This window comes from Tamandua tetradactyla, chromosome 6 (genome assembly GCF_023851605.1).
Source record: "Tamandua tetradactyla isolate mTamTet1 chromosome 6, mTamTet1.pri, whole genome shotgun sequence".
Taxonomy (NCBI): Eukaryota; Metazoa; Chordata; class Mammalia; order Pilosa; family Myrmecophagidae; genus Tamandua; species Tamandua tetradactyla.
The window spans coordinates 115,938,820-115,955,812 of NC_135332.1; the positions used below are offsets into that span (position 1 = coordinate 115,938,820).

Genomic DNA, 16,993 nt, shown 5'->3' on the forward strand with positions numbered 1-16,993 from the left:
TTACTTTGAACGTTAATGGCCTAAATTCACCAATTAAAAGATACAGACCAGCAGAATGGATCAAAAAACATAATCTGTCTATATGTTGTTTACAAGAGATGCATCTTAGACTCAAGGACATGGTTAGATTGAAAGTAAAAGGATGGAAAAAGATCTTCTATGCAAGCTGTAACCAAAAGAAAGCCGGAGTAGCTATACTAATATCAGAAAAGATAGACCTTAAATGTAAAGATATCATAAGAGACAAAGAAGGACACTACACTATTAATAAAAAGGATAATTCATCAGGAAGAAGTAACAATCATAAATGTGTATGCTTTCAATCAAGGAGCTCCAAAGTACATGAGGCACATATTGGAAAAACTGAAGGGAGCTATAGACATATCAACAGTAATAGTAGGAAACTTCAATACGCCACTCTCCGCTATATATAGAACAACCACACAGAAGAGCAACAAGGAAATAAAGAACCTAAAACAGTGGGACAAATGAATTAGATCTCATAGATATATAGAGATTGTTACACCCCAAAACACCAGGATTTACATTCTTCTCTAGGGCACATGGAACATTCTCCAGGATAGAGCATATGCTGGGACACAAACTGAGTCTTTACAAATTTAATAAGATTGAAATTATCCAAAACACTTTCTTTGATCACAGTGGAATAAAGTTGGAAATTAATAATCAGCAAAGAACCAGAGCCTTCACAAATATATGGAGAGTGGACAACACACTCTTAAATAATCAGTGAGTCAAGGAAAAAATTGCTAGAGAAATCAGTCAATATCTGGAGACGAATGATAATGAGAATACAACATACCAGAATTTATGGGATGTGGCAAAGGCAGTGCCGAGAGGGAAATTTATGGCCCTAAATGCCTATATAAAAAATCAAGAACAAGTAAAATCTATTTACTATAAAAATAATGCTTTCTACATAATAGACACTCAACAAGTATCAACTGATGAATCTAAATATGGAAATAATACTTTCGATATGTCAGCAAGTCAACTAAGTTGAATAGTTTTACTTAGTGGATGATGGAGTATTACTAATTCATTCACATACTTGGCTACCATTATTTCACTGATATGCAATTCATAATATGTAAACACTGAAGTAATCCTGACTGAATAAGCACATATCCCTACTTTAGATGAGGCGATCTGGAAGCTCTCTGTAACTTAGAAAACTGACTGTGATATACAATAACTATTTTAGGACTGTGTTGTGAATATGGCATCTTTAAGACTGTTTGCTTATACATTTTCTGTTTATTATATGTTTTATTAAAGTACTATATTCAAATAATAAAGTACGCAGATCTTATATATACAGATCATTGGGTTATCACTAATAATGCAGAGCCAAATCCCTACCACCCAAGTCAAAATGTTGACTGCTCCCACCCCCAGATGGCTGCTGAGGGCCCTATCCAGTCTTTCTTCTCCACAAGAAGTAACCACTATCCTGAATCCAACCATGCTAATCAATTTAAAACATTTAACTCTAGAGTCAGGCTTCATAATAATAAAAATTATGATAAACAAAATTATTCTTTTCTGTTGAACCCAACTCAGTTTACAGAAATCCCTACATATTACACACACACACACACACACACATACATTACCTGCATAAATTCAGGTAGTAAATTTTTCAGTCCATGGGGTTGTTGGACAGTCAAATGTAAAAAATTACGTCCAAGGTGATCTTTTATGTCTACCTGGGCACCTAAAAAAGCACAATTTAAGTATAACTTCTACTCACTTATTTAAATATGGCCTGTGATAGATTTTTAGTTTAAAAAAATTAAAGATGTTTTATTTAAAACTTTGCCAACATTTAACTTACAGGAATATTTATTTAGTTGAGAAAACTAAACATACTTTTAAAAGAGTTTACCTTATAGTGGGTGTTTTTGTGTAAGAGGGGAGGAGAGAATATGTGATGTAACCTTAACATATGAGGTCTTATCTTTTAAAGCATAAAATTTAAACATGGAGAGACTGGTTATCAAGAAGGAAGAAGGGAGAAGAGAAGAGTGCCTCTTTTTTATGTTCTCATGGCACTAAGTATCTAAAATGGGAAGTAATATTGCCTGTACCACATAGGATAGATTCATTGAAAGGATGTTGACAAACTATCCAGCAAATTGCTTGGGACAATATAATTGCTTTATAAACATTGTCTACTACTGTTCTGAAATTATTTTTCTATGTATCTCTCCCTTGCTGGCTTGAAAGTATTCCAGATGTGGCAAGTGTTCTATTTAGCCTTGAATTCATAGCACCTGGCCTAGTGCTCGGCACACAATAGATGATCAATAGATTTAACCAAACTGAAGAGTAATTCTACAAGCCTGGCTTGGTCCCTCCTGGTACCTTTAGAGAGTAGCAGGTTCACTATATTCCAAGATGCAGAAGCAGTTGCTAGTAGAAGTGGAGAACGTCCTTCAGAATCAATGCTATTAATATCTGCTCCCTAAAGCAAAACAAACCATGAACAAAGAATTTATGAACAGATAAATCAGTTTATGTTGCAATCTCTAAATATTTATTTATTGGGATATATACCTATATCTGGCTAGCATTTAAGCAATAATAAACCATAGAATTGCTTGAAACTTCCCTATACTTTATATATTATATATAACATCAGAAATAAAGGCCTTTTTCATAATTTGAACAATAAAATTATCTTCAAATGTTAATCTTTTGACTGACATCTGGGAACAGCTTACTGTCATTATCTTAACCACAAAAATAAATGCTTCTGACCAATTATTATAGTTCAGTTTCCACTGTAAGAAATGATTTTTAAATATCCAAATTAAAAAAAAAATCTTTCAAATGTATACATGTGATGGATAAAAACATTCACATGAAATCATTCACTTTTTAAAAAATTCACTTCATCTATTTCAACTGAAATCCTAGACAAATATTTTCTGCCAACTATTTGAGAAAATTTATACTTAAGAATCACCTCACAGGTTTTTTTTTAACAAATGAGTAAGTCAATATATACCTTTTTTGTGTAAAGGTTAGGATATTTGATAAGATAAGCAAACAAAGCTTTTAAAAATTTCTTGGTACAAATTATGTATTTTGGAAAGGGTAACAAAAATAGCTAAAACTCTGACTGTGGATATTTCTCTCTTCTTTTGGGACCCACTGAATGTATATAAAAATGGTAGCACTATCTGCTAGAATGCATGTTGGTGATTTGCAAGGTTCTGCTACAGTTCTCTTGCCCATCAAAGATGGCTGCATTTGTATGAAATCATGTGAGACATAAAATGACGGTCCAAGACAAATCTCTTCCCGAGAGCTCTACCATGTAAATGCCATGATTTCAATAGTTGCCATTGACAACAAAGGTTAAGTACTACAGGTAGAACTTAATTCATTGCTGATATAAAGGGGCTTTAAATCAACCATATTATCTATCTATATATGGGGTTCTCAAAATATAACTTAAAAGCTGATTCCACTTTTTAAGAGTGAAAATGATCTCTTGTTTTTATTGTAACACACATCGGAAAATATTGTTCACCAATGTTTCATTTTTGAAAGACAGCATTGAGGCAGCTGTCATAAAAGTTTATAAAGGAAGGCGAAGCTGACTGTGCTGCCTGCCCCCATCACAAAGCTAGCTGTGCTGAAGATGGATTATTAAAGACCCCAAGCCTAAGAGCTCCTTGCAATGTGTCCACAAACTTCCAGCATTAAAAACATCTACCTCAAGTTTCATGGTTATGAAGTTTGGGTGTTGCATAGTAATAATATACAATATATTCTATTTGCAAATGTGTCAATCATCCTTTTGTAAATCTTGCTGCTAAACAGGAAATTAAGACTTGGCTTGTTTTTGAAGATCCATGTATGTAATGCACATAGTAATAAAGAAAATAAACTTGTCAATTGGATATTTACCACTGAAATTAAGTAGTCTGCTAATTCGTGGTGATCAAATAAGGAGGTTCTGCAAAAAGAGAATTACAAGCTATTATGGTACTGCTGATGTAAATAAATAAAATAAACCTACTATATTCAGGAAGTGAATTTCACGTCATTTAATAACAGATAAGATATTGCCAAATTAGAAATCTTTCAAAAGCTATAACTGATTCTGATCAAGGCAACATTTCAAAGTAATAGTAATAGAGAAAAATCCAATACAATATTTTCTTCAGTGTCTTAGTAAACCTATTTTTTCCATGTGAAAATCATGAAGGTTATTTTGAAGTGATAGTAGTATCTGCTCCATCAGCTGGTATTACAAGTCAAAAGAAATGGCTCTGATATCACTGTGATCATGGGGAATAAAAATAGCCACCATCAAGTGGCACGTAAGATTCACTTTGCCCCTAATGGAAAAATCTCCTCTTTGGCAAAAGCTGCCAAAGCAATGATGCTTTCCTAAGTATTTATGATGCACCCCCCTCCAAAAAAAAAAACTATGAGAGAACTGAAGTCATTTAGTATCATTTCCTGCCTATCATAACAATAACATGAAACTAATTAAGGAAATTAAAGTTTTCAATCTCTATTAAAGTACCACCATAACACATGTTGATACTAATGATTTAAAACTTCATGTTTCCTATTGCAAATCTTATTTCTTTGTCCCTACTCAAAACTTTCTCAGCTCTGCTTGGCCTTTCGTATATACATTTCAGAAACAGCTTGTCAATTTTCACCACAAATTCACAAGGGGTTGCATTATGTTTAAATTATATAAAATATAACATATTCAAGGAAATAAATAATGGCATGAAGGCCCCATTCCTTTAAAAAATAATACTTTTGTCCTTTTATTGCTCTAGTCTAGACCCTTGTTACTCAAATTGTGGTCTGCAGAACAGCAGTGTCAGCACCACTTGGGAGCTCATGAGAAATGCAGAATCTGCATAGATTTGGACAATGAGGCTTTGACAAGTTAAATAACTCCCCAAAGGTTACACAGCCAAGGAAGGACCAGAGTAGCAGCTAGAACCCCAGGATCTCCTTCCAAAACTCCTGGTTTCAGCTAGAATGAGATACTGAGATCTTTGTACTTCAGAAACACAAGGAATTCTAGACTCTGTAGCTCAATAAAGTTCCAACATTATTAAAAGGGCATTCCAGGATCTAGAGAAGTATCAGATTCATCTGAATCAGACTTAGCTGGCCCAAGAAATCTTCAGCTAACCCAGGTTGAGAATGTCCAGCTGGGGGAGTCTCAGACTAAGGATACTTATGCCTCAGGTGGTAGGGCCCATTTTCTTAAAACAATTAATTTTTACATGTATTTGTATATTAAGGCTGTGTTCTAAATGGATAAAGTTATTCTAACTATTCTTAGAGTACTGGGTTTCATAATTGGTTGAAAACTGGAATCACATAAGGAATTTTTTAAAACCTTGATTCCTGAGACGAATTCCTCAAATTCTGGTATAATTGGGGTAAGAACTGGCATTGGGATTTTTAAAAGCTCCCCACATGATTCTAACATACAGTGGTTTGAGATTTTCTTGTCTAAAAGGTTAGTGTATCCATTTAGTTTTTTATTTCAATAGCTTTTTTTTATCTTTGTAAGGTTTCTGCTTGATTCATATTTGCCTATTTGTTTTTCATAATTGCTGTTACTTTAATATATTTATTTTTCATAGATGTTAAAATTTTGCATATCTTAAATCTTATTTTAAAATTTAATCAGTCTATGATTTCTATTTCCTTGGAACTGCTTCCAACGAAAATTAATCCTTTTGTGGGTTTCACTCTCTTTTATTAGTTTTTCTTTATGCTATGACATAGTAGCTTTCAAATGGATTATAAATGTAAGTTCCTAGACATTCTTTCCTACTCAGGCTTATCCCATTAAGACTGGTGGTTTTGTTAATATCTATATACCCTCTGTCCCCTTATACTGGAAGTTGTTTTCCCCTTAGGAATATTATAGATTTATGGTCCAGTTCCCTACTGGGAATATCTCAGCTCTTTCTGTCATTCTCGACTTCCAACATTGTCCCACCTATGCACATGCGTGTGTGAGTGTGTGTGTGTATATGCGGGGGTGGTGAGAGGGTGTGTGTGTGCATAGATGTGTGTAGGCTCACCTCAGCCACCTGTTTCACACCACAGGGAGCATTTAGTCCTTGTTTTGCCACAGGGATTGCACTGTCAGTTTACAATGCCTGTTTCCTCTCCCAGCATCTAGTGAGGCTAGGATTTCAGATGCTTTCCCTGTTGTGTATTTGTGTTACACTCCACAGAAATATTTATCTTTGGGGGGCTTGATTTTAGTTTTTCTAATACTATATGTTTTGAAAGTATTTTATAATTATGGAAATGGGTAGTATGGGAATAGGGTAGGAAAAGTAGAACCTCCATATGATGTATCTGCTCCATTGTCTACGCTAAAAATGAGGCTGAGACACATGAGGAGTTAGGACCAGGTAGAAAGGGCTTAAAAAAAACTCCTATGTTGACATCCCTAGCATTTAAGAATTAACTCTGAGCCTATATTCACTAGACCAAGAATTGATTCAGAATATGCCACCAAAGATTTTATTCTAGGAAAATCTTTCCAGCATTTGACTTGGATTCCAGAGGAACACAGGGATTTCAGTTGAACGACAGGTTCTTTGCTGTTCTTGTCCTTTACTTTTGAACTAAAGAATCTTTGCAAGTATAAATATTAACTATTTCTTGCAGGGTAAATTTTAGCACATGAAGACTAAAAGTCTGCACACGGCCTTCAAGGCAGGAAACTTGCCTGTGAAGCAGTGTCTCTTGATTTCCATCCACTGCATTAACAATGTCGCTGCCACCGGTATAGGAAGAGATCATCAGTTTCACAACGTCAATGGCTCCTTGGGTTGCAGCAAAATGAAGAGCTGTGCACTTCCCATCCTGGAAAGAGTTTTAATATCCAGAATCAATGTTTAAATCTCAATTTAAGGTTCTAACTTCATTGCAACTGTGAGTTTCTTTTTCAGGGTGAAAAAAAGTCAAGGAACAGTGAGTTTAACGTGATGACTACTGATTGCTTTCCTCTACCAAACACATTTATACAAAAATCACAGCATCAAGTATGCTTCCTTGCAGTCTGACAGCTCTTGGAATGTACTTCTGGATGTCATGCTTTCCCCAGTGGTTTAAGGACCATGTCTTATTCATCGCTGTAAGTGCCCATTGTAAAAAGTGATACCAAAGCCCATGACATCAGTGGCAACAACACATCGAAGGGACTTCAGAGTGAGATTAATGACCAATTTCCTCTTACTCCAGAAAGGACAGGTCTTTGCAGTATTGGGGAGGGGAGCATGTTCTCAACCAAAAGCCCCGAAGGATTGGGTACCTGGCCAGCTGAAGGGAAATGGGCCAGAACTCCAGACTTTGCATCAGAGGACACTGTCCGGCATGAGTTAATGACCTGAACTCAGTCAATGCTTTCACATACAGATCCTTATAAATGAGTTGAAATCGTCAATTTAAAAGAGGATAACTTTGAGAATAGAACTATAAAAAAAGAAAAACATTCATGATTGGGCTTAATGGTCTTGGCTGGCAGCATTAATATATTATCATCATCCAAGGGTTGGCCTTCACTTACTTCATGGCAGTTTAATTGGATATTTTTCTTATTGTGGTTGTCTTTGCATCTGCAGTTCTTTTTGGTTTATATCAAAATTCTTTACATAGATCGTTACTTGGGATATATTCTTGTTCTCCTTCCCTTAGGGGAAATGCTATATGCATTTTCCATCTAAATTAATTAGAAAAGAGCTAAAAAGCAGCCTGGGAAATAGTGTATGTGACAGTTTAAAGAGAACAGCATTATGGAGAATAAGAGCAGTTACCTCCATCAGGTCTATCTGCGCCCCATTGTCCAGGCACATTTTAACCATTTCTAAGTTGCCACTTTGAACTGCCATGTGGAGAGGACTGGCTTTACAGTTATTGACGAAGTTAATGTGAGACTGTCTGCTGTAGCCATGTTCTTCACCTGTCCAGAGCAAAATTCAAGACAGCGAATTTTTAAAATAAGGGATAGGAATATTTTAAAAGAACAATTAGACTTACATAAAAGCCTGGTGTCAATTCTATTAAAGATATTTCGAATTAATAGTATCCACAAGAGAATCATAGCTACTCTAAAGCATAGAGTGTAAGAAAGCCTCTACTCACCAAACCTTAATATTATTTCCATGCATTTTTTGGCACCAGAAAATGCAGCTTGATGAATAGGGAAAGATCCACATTTATTTGCTATACATGGCTTAGCTCCTTTATTAAGCTGGTGGAGGGAAAAAACAACAACAAAAAGTCAAATGATATGAGGAAATCCCAAATCAAAAAGGTTTGACAAGAATCTGCATGCTTCTCCAAAACCATTTCACTATTCTGTGCCTTTGATTCCAATGTATTTTTAACTTTGCAATTAACTTTATAATACAGAGAAAGGCTTCTTAACATATAAAATCTAGGTAAGAAGGTAATTTGGGAACTAGGCTAAAATTCTGAAATAGAGACACTTAATATTTTCCAAAGATGAAGCAAGGAGATAGACACAAAAATATCAATTTTGATACGCCAGCAAACTGAATTTAACATATTTTCAATGGGATTAATAAAATTTTAAAGACATTATCATGGCTCCTCCTAAACTCATTCTGACTTTCTAATGCAAATAGAGTGATATTTCCCAGACCTTTCCCTTCATATATAAAATTAATAAATGATTATAGACTAGCCCTCTGATAAACTGTAAGAATCAGATATTTTCACTAAAGTCCTCTATTAAAAAGATGTTAGAAAAACTGAATATTGCGTCATCTTTTTTATCTAGCCAATCATTTCCAAATACCATTTTCCATAAATCATTGGACTTCAGTGTTATTTTGAACATCTTTTATCACAAAAGAAAAGTGTAAAGAAGCAAATGCCATCTGTGGTATAAAACGTGGAAGTATTTTATGACAGTATATGTTTTAAGTTTTGTTTCTCTGAATACATAATTTTTATCATATTGTATGACCAATTGTACATAAAAGCTTTTACTTAATATTCTTCAATAATATGATTTCATCAAATACATTTTGTTCCTTTTCTGCATATACAAAACTTTAAATAATCAATTCCCATTATTGAGCTTCAAATTTTTTTAGTTTCTTTTTTCAATTTTCTCATTTGCATATACATAATGTCAATCTCAATATCCTTAATCATGGGATTTTTATATCTTTGATTCTCTCTTTGGTAAATATTCCAAGAATTGGAAATTGCTGAGCCAAAGGTTATTGTGCATTAACAGCTGTGCCAGTTTGAATCTGTGGTGTACCCCAGAAAAGCCATTCCTTTAATCACTATTCAATATTGCTGGGTGGAATCTTTTTTATTTTTCCCATGGATATGTGGCCTACCCAACTGTGGGTGGAAAATTTTTTTTTTTTGTATGGGCGGGCTTCGAGGTTTCTGCTTGTTTTTTGGCATGAGCACGCCTGAGGAATCGAACCTGGGTCTTCCATATGTCAGACGAGAATTCTACCACTAAGCTACCCTTGCTATGGTAACTTCTGATTAGACGGTTTCCGTGGAAGTGTTTCTCCACCCATTCAAGGTGGGGTTGCTTACTGGAGTCCTTTAAGGGGGAACCGTTTCAGAAAAAGCTCTAGAGCCACCAGAGCAACCAGAACCTTTGGAGATGAAGAAGGAGAATGCCCGGGATGGGGAGGACACGGGGAGGAGAGCTTCATGAAACAAGAAGCTGGGCGAGAAAGCTAGCAGACATTACCACATGCTCTTCCAGCTGAGACTGAAACCCCAAACTTCATCAGCCTTTCTTGAGTGAAAGTAACCTTTTGTTGGTGCCTTAATTTGGACATTTTCATGGCCTTAGAAACTTACAGCTTAAGTCATTCCCCTTTTAAAAAGCCGTTCTGTTTCTGGTATATTGCATTCCAGCGGCTTGCAAACAAAAACAGCAGTTAATGCCATTTCCCTGACTCATCAAAATTTCTCTAACGCTGACTATCAACAATTATTTTTCATCCTTGTTTATCTTTGATATGTAGAGAACTTAAACTTTGTGTGCCCTTCACCATTTGTAAGAGTATTTTCTTTTTCTTATAGATTTGTAAGAAGACTTCATAGATAGATCAATGATAATAATCAATAATCTATAATCATGCAATTTCTAATACTGAACTCACATATATTCCTTGGATAAGGCCAGCATGGTCTTGTGTGCTACTCTTTTTATTTTCTAGTTTTAGAATTATCATTATGTTTGCTTCAAAAAATTACGTTGGATATTTTCACTTTTTCCTGTGCTATGAAAAGTTTGTCTAGAATGGAAACAGTTTCCTTGAAAGAGCTATAAAAGTATGTAATATTATCTGGATTTGGGGTTTTAACAATTTATTCAGTTCCTCCATTTTTTATGTTCCCTCTAGGCCTGTGACTTTTTAAAATGAGTTTATTTTTTTCAGTGATTTTTTTCCATTAAAAAAAGGATTTTCAGATTTTTTAGCATAGAACTGTGTACTTTTCATTTTTCATTCCTCCTTTGTATATAGTAATGGGTTTGCTATTTCTAATTTTGTTGATTTTGCTCTCTCTTTTTCTGTCTTAGACTTGCCAACAAAATATCTATTTGATTATCTTTTTTCAAAGAAATAACACTTGATCTCTTTAAACTTTCTGAAATTATCATTTTCCACTTTCAACTTTACTGTTTATTCCAATTTTCTTTCGGTTTATTTGAAGCTCTTTTTCTAAATTCTTGGTTTGAATGTTAATTTATTTTTATTCTTTTCTCGGTCCAATAATGACAGCTTATAAGTAAATGTACTTGTCTCTGAGCACATCTAATAAATATGCTAGAAAATATTTATGCATTTAAATTTCCAGCAGATAATTTGTAAATTCTTTTATTGTATCCTCCTGTTCTCTAGGGTGGGAGTGGCCAAATGAAATGGTAAAAGTAAAGATATTGGCTTAAAGAGCGTACATGTGTTACAGGAATATTTGAAAAATAGCTAGGTAGCAGGATTCTAGTACCACACTCAAAAGGGGCACTATCTGAAGTAGGAGCGAGGCATTTACATACGCATCTTCAGGGTTTTATGGAGGACCCTAGGAAATCCCCAGAGAGAAGGGGGGCTGTTTGCTTTCCAGCTTGTTGCAAAGGACCTTAATCATTTTCTCACACAGGACTCCCTTTTTGAGAACATATGGCAGCAACTTCTTCTGGTCTTGGCAGCAGGGATGGCCTTGTCTCTCTCAACTTTTATTTTATGGGCTCAATGAATCTGAAGTTGACTATATTCACCTTTCCTTTAACTACTCGGAAGCTTAGAGTAAAATACATGATCCACCTTTATTTATATGCAGGCCATGATACTTTGAGTTTTGTAACCTGGACTGACCAACAGCTTAATCTTATTTTTTCCTACCTGTATTTCTCTTCTTCACTTTGGTTGTCTCACATTTTCTTTAGAGATTTAATGTTAATTAGTTTTCTGTAAGTATTCTCAGATCCTTTTAGGAATTAAGGGTTGTGTACATACAAAAAACATATAGAACTGTTTTTTTCTGACCTATTTTCTATATTTTATATTTTGCTAAGGAGCATAAATGAACAGTTTTTGTAAGTATCAATAATAAGACATGTTTCACTAACAAAAATATAAAGTAGAAAACTACAATTAATATACAAACCAACAATTGTAGTGCTTCACTATTATCTTTGGAGCATGCGATTATCACAGCTGTGTTTCCATTTTCTCCTTCCAAATTAAGATTAGTACCACAGTGCTCGGCCAAGACCTACACAGAAAGGGGCATAGCTGTCAAAAAGCTAAACTGCAGATTTTCAAATAAGGTATTATGTCTTCCACTAGATTAGAAACTCTCTGATGCCAAGGGCCATTCATATCCCTTCCTCTCCCACTCAATTAAAAATCATCTGCCACAAAACCTTATAGATAAAGAGTATTAATTAAATTTCCCAAATGATGAAATAATATTGACTTCTATATCACATCAATTAATGAAATACTGAATTGTAGAAGTGGAAGCTGGTTAAGAATTGAAGATATTAGATAACGCAGCTCAATTAATACTTCTCACTTGTATTACGTGCGCTCTGCTAACCAAATAAATTCATGGGGCCCTTTGGAATGTCAGGAGGTGGGGAGGAAGAATTATGAAAGAGAGAAAAGAAGAGAGAAAATGACATACACACGCCCCTGTCCCGGCCTCAATTCATCACCCCTGATCAGTTTCCTTTTACCTAGATTGCAAGTATTCTAGTAACGTGAGTGGAAACTCTATTCCCTTCTGTAAAGAAGATAGAATTTCATGTGACACTTTGGTATTGCTTAACTCAAGTAACTCAAACTTGGTCTGGAACAGAACTTTTCCTACGATGTAAGAAACTAGCATTTCTGATAAAATGGTTAGGTACTTGTGCCAGTTTGAAAGGACTTACATACCCTAGAAAAGCCATGTTTTAATCGTAATCAATCTTACGGGAGCAATGGTTTCTTCTAATCCCTATTCAGTACTATAGGTTGGAAACTTGAACAGGTTATCTCCAGGGAGGTGTGACTCAATCAATTGTGGGTATTAAACTTGATTAGATGGAGATATGTCTCCACCCATTCTACGTGGCTCTTGATTAGTTTACTGAAATCCTAAAATAGAGGAGACATTTTGGAGAGACTTCTTTTTGAGGCGGAGGAGAGAGCTCCAGAACTACAACAGAAGGACGAGAGAACCACCGAGTCCACCAGCCAGCGACCTTGGAGATGAAGAAGGAGAAGCCACAGGGGAGCTTCATGAAGCGAGAGGCCTGGAGAGGAAGCTCGCAGACATTGCCATGTTCACCGTGTGTCTTCCCAGTGGAGAGAGAAACCCTGAACATCATCCGCCTTCTTGAACCAAGGTATCTTTCCCTGATGCCTTAGATTGAACATTTTTATAGACTTGCTTTAATTGGGGCATTTTCATAGTCCTAGAACTGTAAACTAACAACTTATTAAACCCTCCTTTTTAAAAGTCATTCCATTTCTGTTATATTGCCTTCTGGCAGCCAGCAAACTAGAACAGTATTTTTTTCCAATATAATTTTATTGATGGCTTGTTATCTCCTTTTACCTGTTTGACTGGCAGTTGATTATTGACCAAGAATCTATCTTTAAGCAGTCTTTATTTTATATTCAGTTGGATAGTCTCATATATTGCCTCTCCCAAGAGAAAAAGATTTGGCTTGGCCTAACTAGAAGTCTTTTCTCTTGCAGTAAGACTATAATAAAACCATAACACGTGTTTACAAATAAACTGTTTAAAAAGATTTTTTAAACAAATTGTTACCTAGAAACAACTTTTTTTCTTTGAACATGCAACCTCTTAACTGAGCTGCCCGTACGCCCTGATGTGTATGGCAGCTAATGAATTAGGGTTGCTAATTAGTTCTGCTAGTACAGGAAAATTAAACTGAGATTTCAGTATATATAAACATACAGGAAAAATACTGGTGGATGAGGGAAATGCGAACACAAGTTTCGTTCTATGGACTTCAGGCACATTCATGTTCTTTCTGTTCTTAAGAAGCTGTAGATTCACATCTATATTCCACAAAGCTTATTATAGATGGCACTGGAGAGAGACTTTTTTCTCATTGCTGTTTTAGAATCATGGCTCACTGGATCTGTAGTGTTTACTAGTGTGTTATTAATATACTGCCATCAGCACATTCCTTTAAAAATCTGTGTTAAATTATATGTGGCAGGGGTCCCAGAGAGAGCAACTAAACTGCGTATTGTTTCAAATTCAGGCAGGACCAGGCAAGTCTGGAATGGAAGGCTGGCAGTTGAGCTCTCCAGGGGTTTCTTTGTTGAGAACCCAAGAACACCTTGAAGTTAAGCCCCAAGGACTAAGGTTGCAGGCCACTGAGAAACAGGGACTCATCCCAATCCCCAAGCCAATATATCCCAAGGAACTATGCCTACCGGTTGTCTCTGTGAGAACTTTTAGATGACACGCAGATATCAGTTTTTTAACTTTAAGCCATATATGTAGCTGTAGAGGGTCTGGGGGAAGGTTGGTGGAGCAGACAAGTGAGAACGCCCTAGAATGACAAGCGCCTGGCGGGCGGGGCAGCCCTGCAAGGCCGGACCCACTGGGCGTTACTGAGAGGGACCTGCCAGAATGGGGGGCTGTCAGCATAAAGGAAACACTTCCAATCATTTTTCCTTCTCTTCTCCCCTTCATCCTTTGGTGAAGCAGAGGGGTTTGAAAATATTTTAAAATGTAATTACAGCTGGTAAGACCAAATAGGGATAATGCAATTAATTTCAGTTTTCTTATAACCCGACGTTTCATCTCTTTCTAGATTCACCCGAGAAGATCTTTGTTATATCCACCATCTACGTTATCAACCAGTGATGGGCTTTTTCCTACTTTTCTGTTTCTATGCAATCTCTACTACTCTTTGTGTGTGTGTGTGTGTGGATTTCTGGTTAACTCCAGGCTTTCAACTGCTATCTGACTTTGAGTTCCCAAACAGCACTTTCATAGCCGAGATTAATTAAGTTAATGGGCATTTGTTTCTGAAATGAAAGACCCCCAAAGGGAACCACGGAAATTCTCAGGCATCCCTGCAGTCACTCCTGGTCCAGCCCAGATGATACAGAAGCAGCACCCACTCATGAAGAGCACAGGCACTACAAACCAAACGGGAACAGCCTACTGCAGAGGTTCGCCCATAACCTTCTCAGGGACTGCCCCCACCTATCTTTCTGGATGCTGAGAGCTCAGCTCTCCTCTGCTCATTCAGCCCCAACCCCCATATACTCTTCCCTCCCTCCTCCCTCCTCCCTCCCTTCCTTCCTTCCTTCCTTCAACAGCCATCATTTATCAGCACAGTGCTAAGGTCTGAAGATACATAGATTAGTGAGACATATCAAGGACATAACTGGGCAGTTATGTCAGGGACAAAAAATTACACTCTTGTGTGATAAGTATTATGGTAGTGCTATATAGCATGGTACGGTGAGAAAGCATTAAGTAGGTGGGCCCTCACGTCATCTATAGTAGGCTTAAAGCAGCAAAGAGTTTAGTGGTCTGAGAGAAAGGAATTTGGATTAAAAGGAACGTGGAACTAACGGATACTTCTAGGATCTTTCTGGTGATTTATAGACAAAGTAGGTTTTGGTGTGACCTAGCACAACAGCCAAGTCATCATTTGCAAGATTGTTTCTACAGGAAAACTCATTATATGTTCCAAACAGTCCATCTTGGAAAAGACCTTCTAGAACATGATCCATTTGCACACTGCATAATACCCTAAGCATGCGTGTGTGCTTTCTAGTGTGTCTGTGAAATTGAGATATAATGTAAAAGTCATGGTCTAAATGTTACTCTTTAGGCATTTACCAGGGTTTCCTCTGTTTAACCAAACTCACTCTCAAGCCTTTGAAAGAAACAAGACATTCACCAATAGCATCAGTATGTCTTCTGATAAATAATCAGTATGACAGGACATCTATTCTTTAACAAAACAGCAGGTCATGATTATGTTTTCCTTTTTTCATTGCCACCCTCATCACTTTCCTCCTTTCAGTTCTTAAATCATTCACATAAAAGTGATAAAGCTGTAACTTGGAAACATAAGGTTAAGAACGAAATTCCTATCCTTGCTTTCAGTGGGTATGTGACATTAAGCAAGCTATTTAATGTTCTCTGTGCCTCAGTTTCCTCAGTTATGAAATGGCGATTATTATACAATTATAGTCATACTTCTATAAGTTTTTTTTTTTAAGAAAGATGATTGAATAAACTAAAACATATAAAGTTCTTTAAATAGTGCTTGGTACATCATCATCATGATCATAATGGTTTTCTAAAAGAGGATTAAGTAAACTAAAACTTTTAAAGTTCTTAGAACAGTACATGCTACATCATCATCATCATCACGTATCATCAGCATCACCACTCGGTTGGCAGTGAAGATGCTGTAATCATTGCATCTCATTTGCCCTGGCAGGTTGATGGCCATCCCAGTCTAAGCAGAGAGAGCTAGACTTGAGTCTCAGCTCCCACCCAACGTTCCCCGCCAGGTAAGCTGTTCGCAGCCCTCCTTACCTTCATCACCTCGTGGTGCATGCCCTGGACAGCTATGTGGAGCGGCCCCATCATGTTGCTATTTCTGAGGTTTGGGTTTGCTCCTCTACTGAGAAGAAACTTAATGCTTTCAACCTGGTTATTTTCTGCGGCCCAGTGGAGAGGGGTATTTCCATAACTGTCCATTGCATTCAGCACTACAAAAAACCCACAAAACGATGGATTAAATTGTTTTCACTCTATCCAGTATTTATTGACTGCCTGTTCTGTACAAAGCTCTGGGCCAAGTGCTACTTCATAGACTGTATTTTCTTTATTAGAAATAAAAATTGAGCTTCAGCTCTCAAGAAACATCTCCTAGGTTCCTATAGGGGATGCATAGTCACATGACACAGACTTTTCAAAAGGACAGAGTTAAATGTCCACCTTTAGCATCTGTAAGAAATGGAGCATCCTGCTAGTGTATGTTTGTATCTGTGGTATGGATTTGGGGGTTGTTACAAGGAATTGAGATTATATAAAACGAACACATATAAAAGCATTCCACTAGGGTCAATGTGACATTATTTCATGCAACCCTTCCAACAGCCCTGCTGGATGCCTTGACAGTTTTCAGAAGACGACATTAAGACCACAAGAGGTTAAAAATCTTGTCATGGTCACTCAGCTAGTAAGGGATTATCTAAATTCCCTTATCTCTTTGAGCCTCAGTTTTCTCAAATGCAAATTTGGGGGGAAATATATACTTTGCAAGGTTATTGGGAGGATAATATTAAATGTCTTTAAAGAGCTTAGCTCCTTAATGCTGATTCACTACCCTTAGCTACTTTTATTAGCCATTCTATGGTCTCCTAAGGGATTTTCATGCATT

The 16,993-nt window shown here is 36.4% G+C and overlaps 1 protein-coding gene across 1 annotated transcript in view; it reads right to left on the bottom strand.

Annotated features, from left to right (window-relative positions):
• TRPA1 (transient receptor potential cation channel subfamily A member 1) overlaps positions 1 to 16,993 on the bottom strand; it is a 75,507-nt gene that overhangs the window by 40,156 nt on the left and 18,358 nt on the right. The window contains exons 5-12 of the mRNA XM_077163211.1: positions 16,144 to 16,319; positions 11,716 to 11,823; positions 8,182 to 8,290; positions 7,854 to 7,999; positions 6,767 to 6,903; positions 3,943 to 3,991; positions 2,389 to 2,488; positions 1,638 to 1,738 (exon numbers count right to left, since the gene is read on the bottom strand). Of these exons, the coding sequence (XP_077019326.1) occupies positions 1,638 to 1,738; positions 2,389 to 2,488; positions 3,943 to 3,991; positions 6,767 to 6,903; positions 7,854 to 7,999; positions 8,182 to 8,290; positions 11,716 to 11,823; positions 16,144 to 16,319 (926 nt within the window). The remainder of the gene's footprint in view (positions 1 to 1,637; positions 1,739 to 2,388; positions 2,489 to 3,942; positions 3,992 to 6,766; positions 6,904 to 7,853; positions 8,000 to 8,181; positions 8,291 to 11,715; positions 11,824 to 16,143; positions 16,320 to 16,993) is intronic.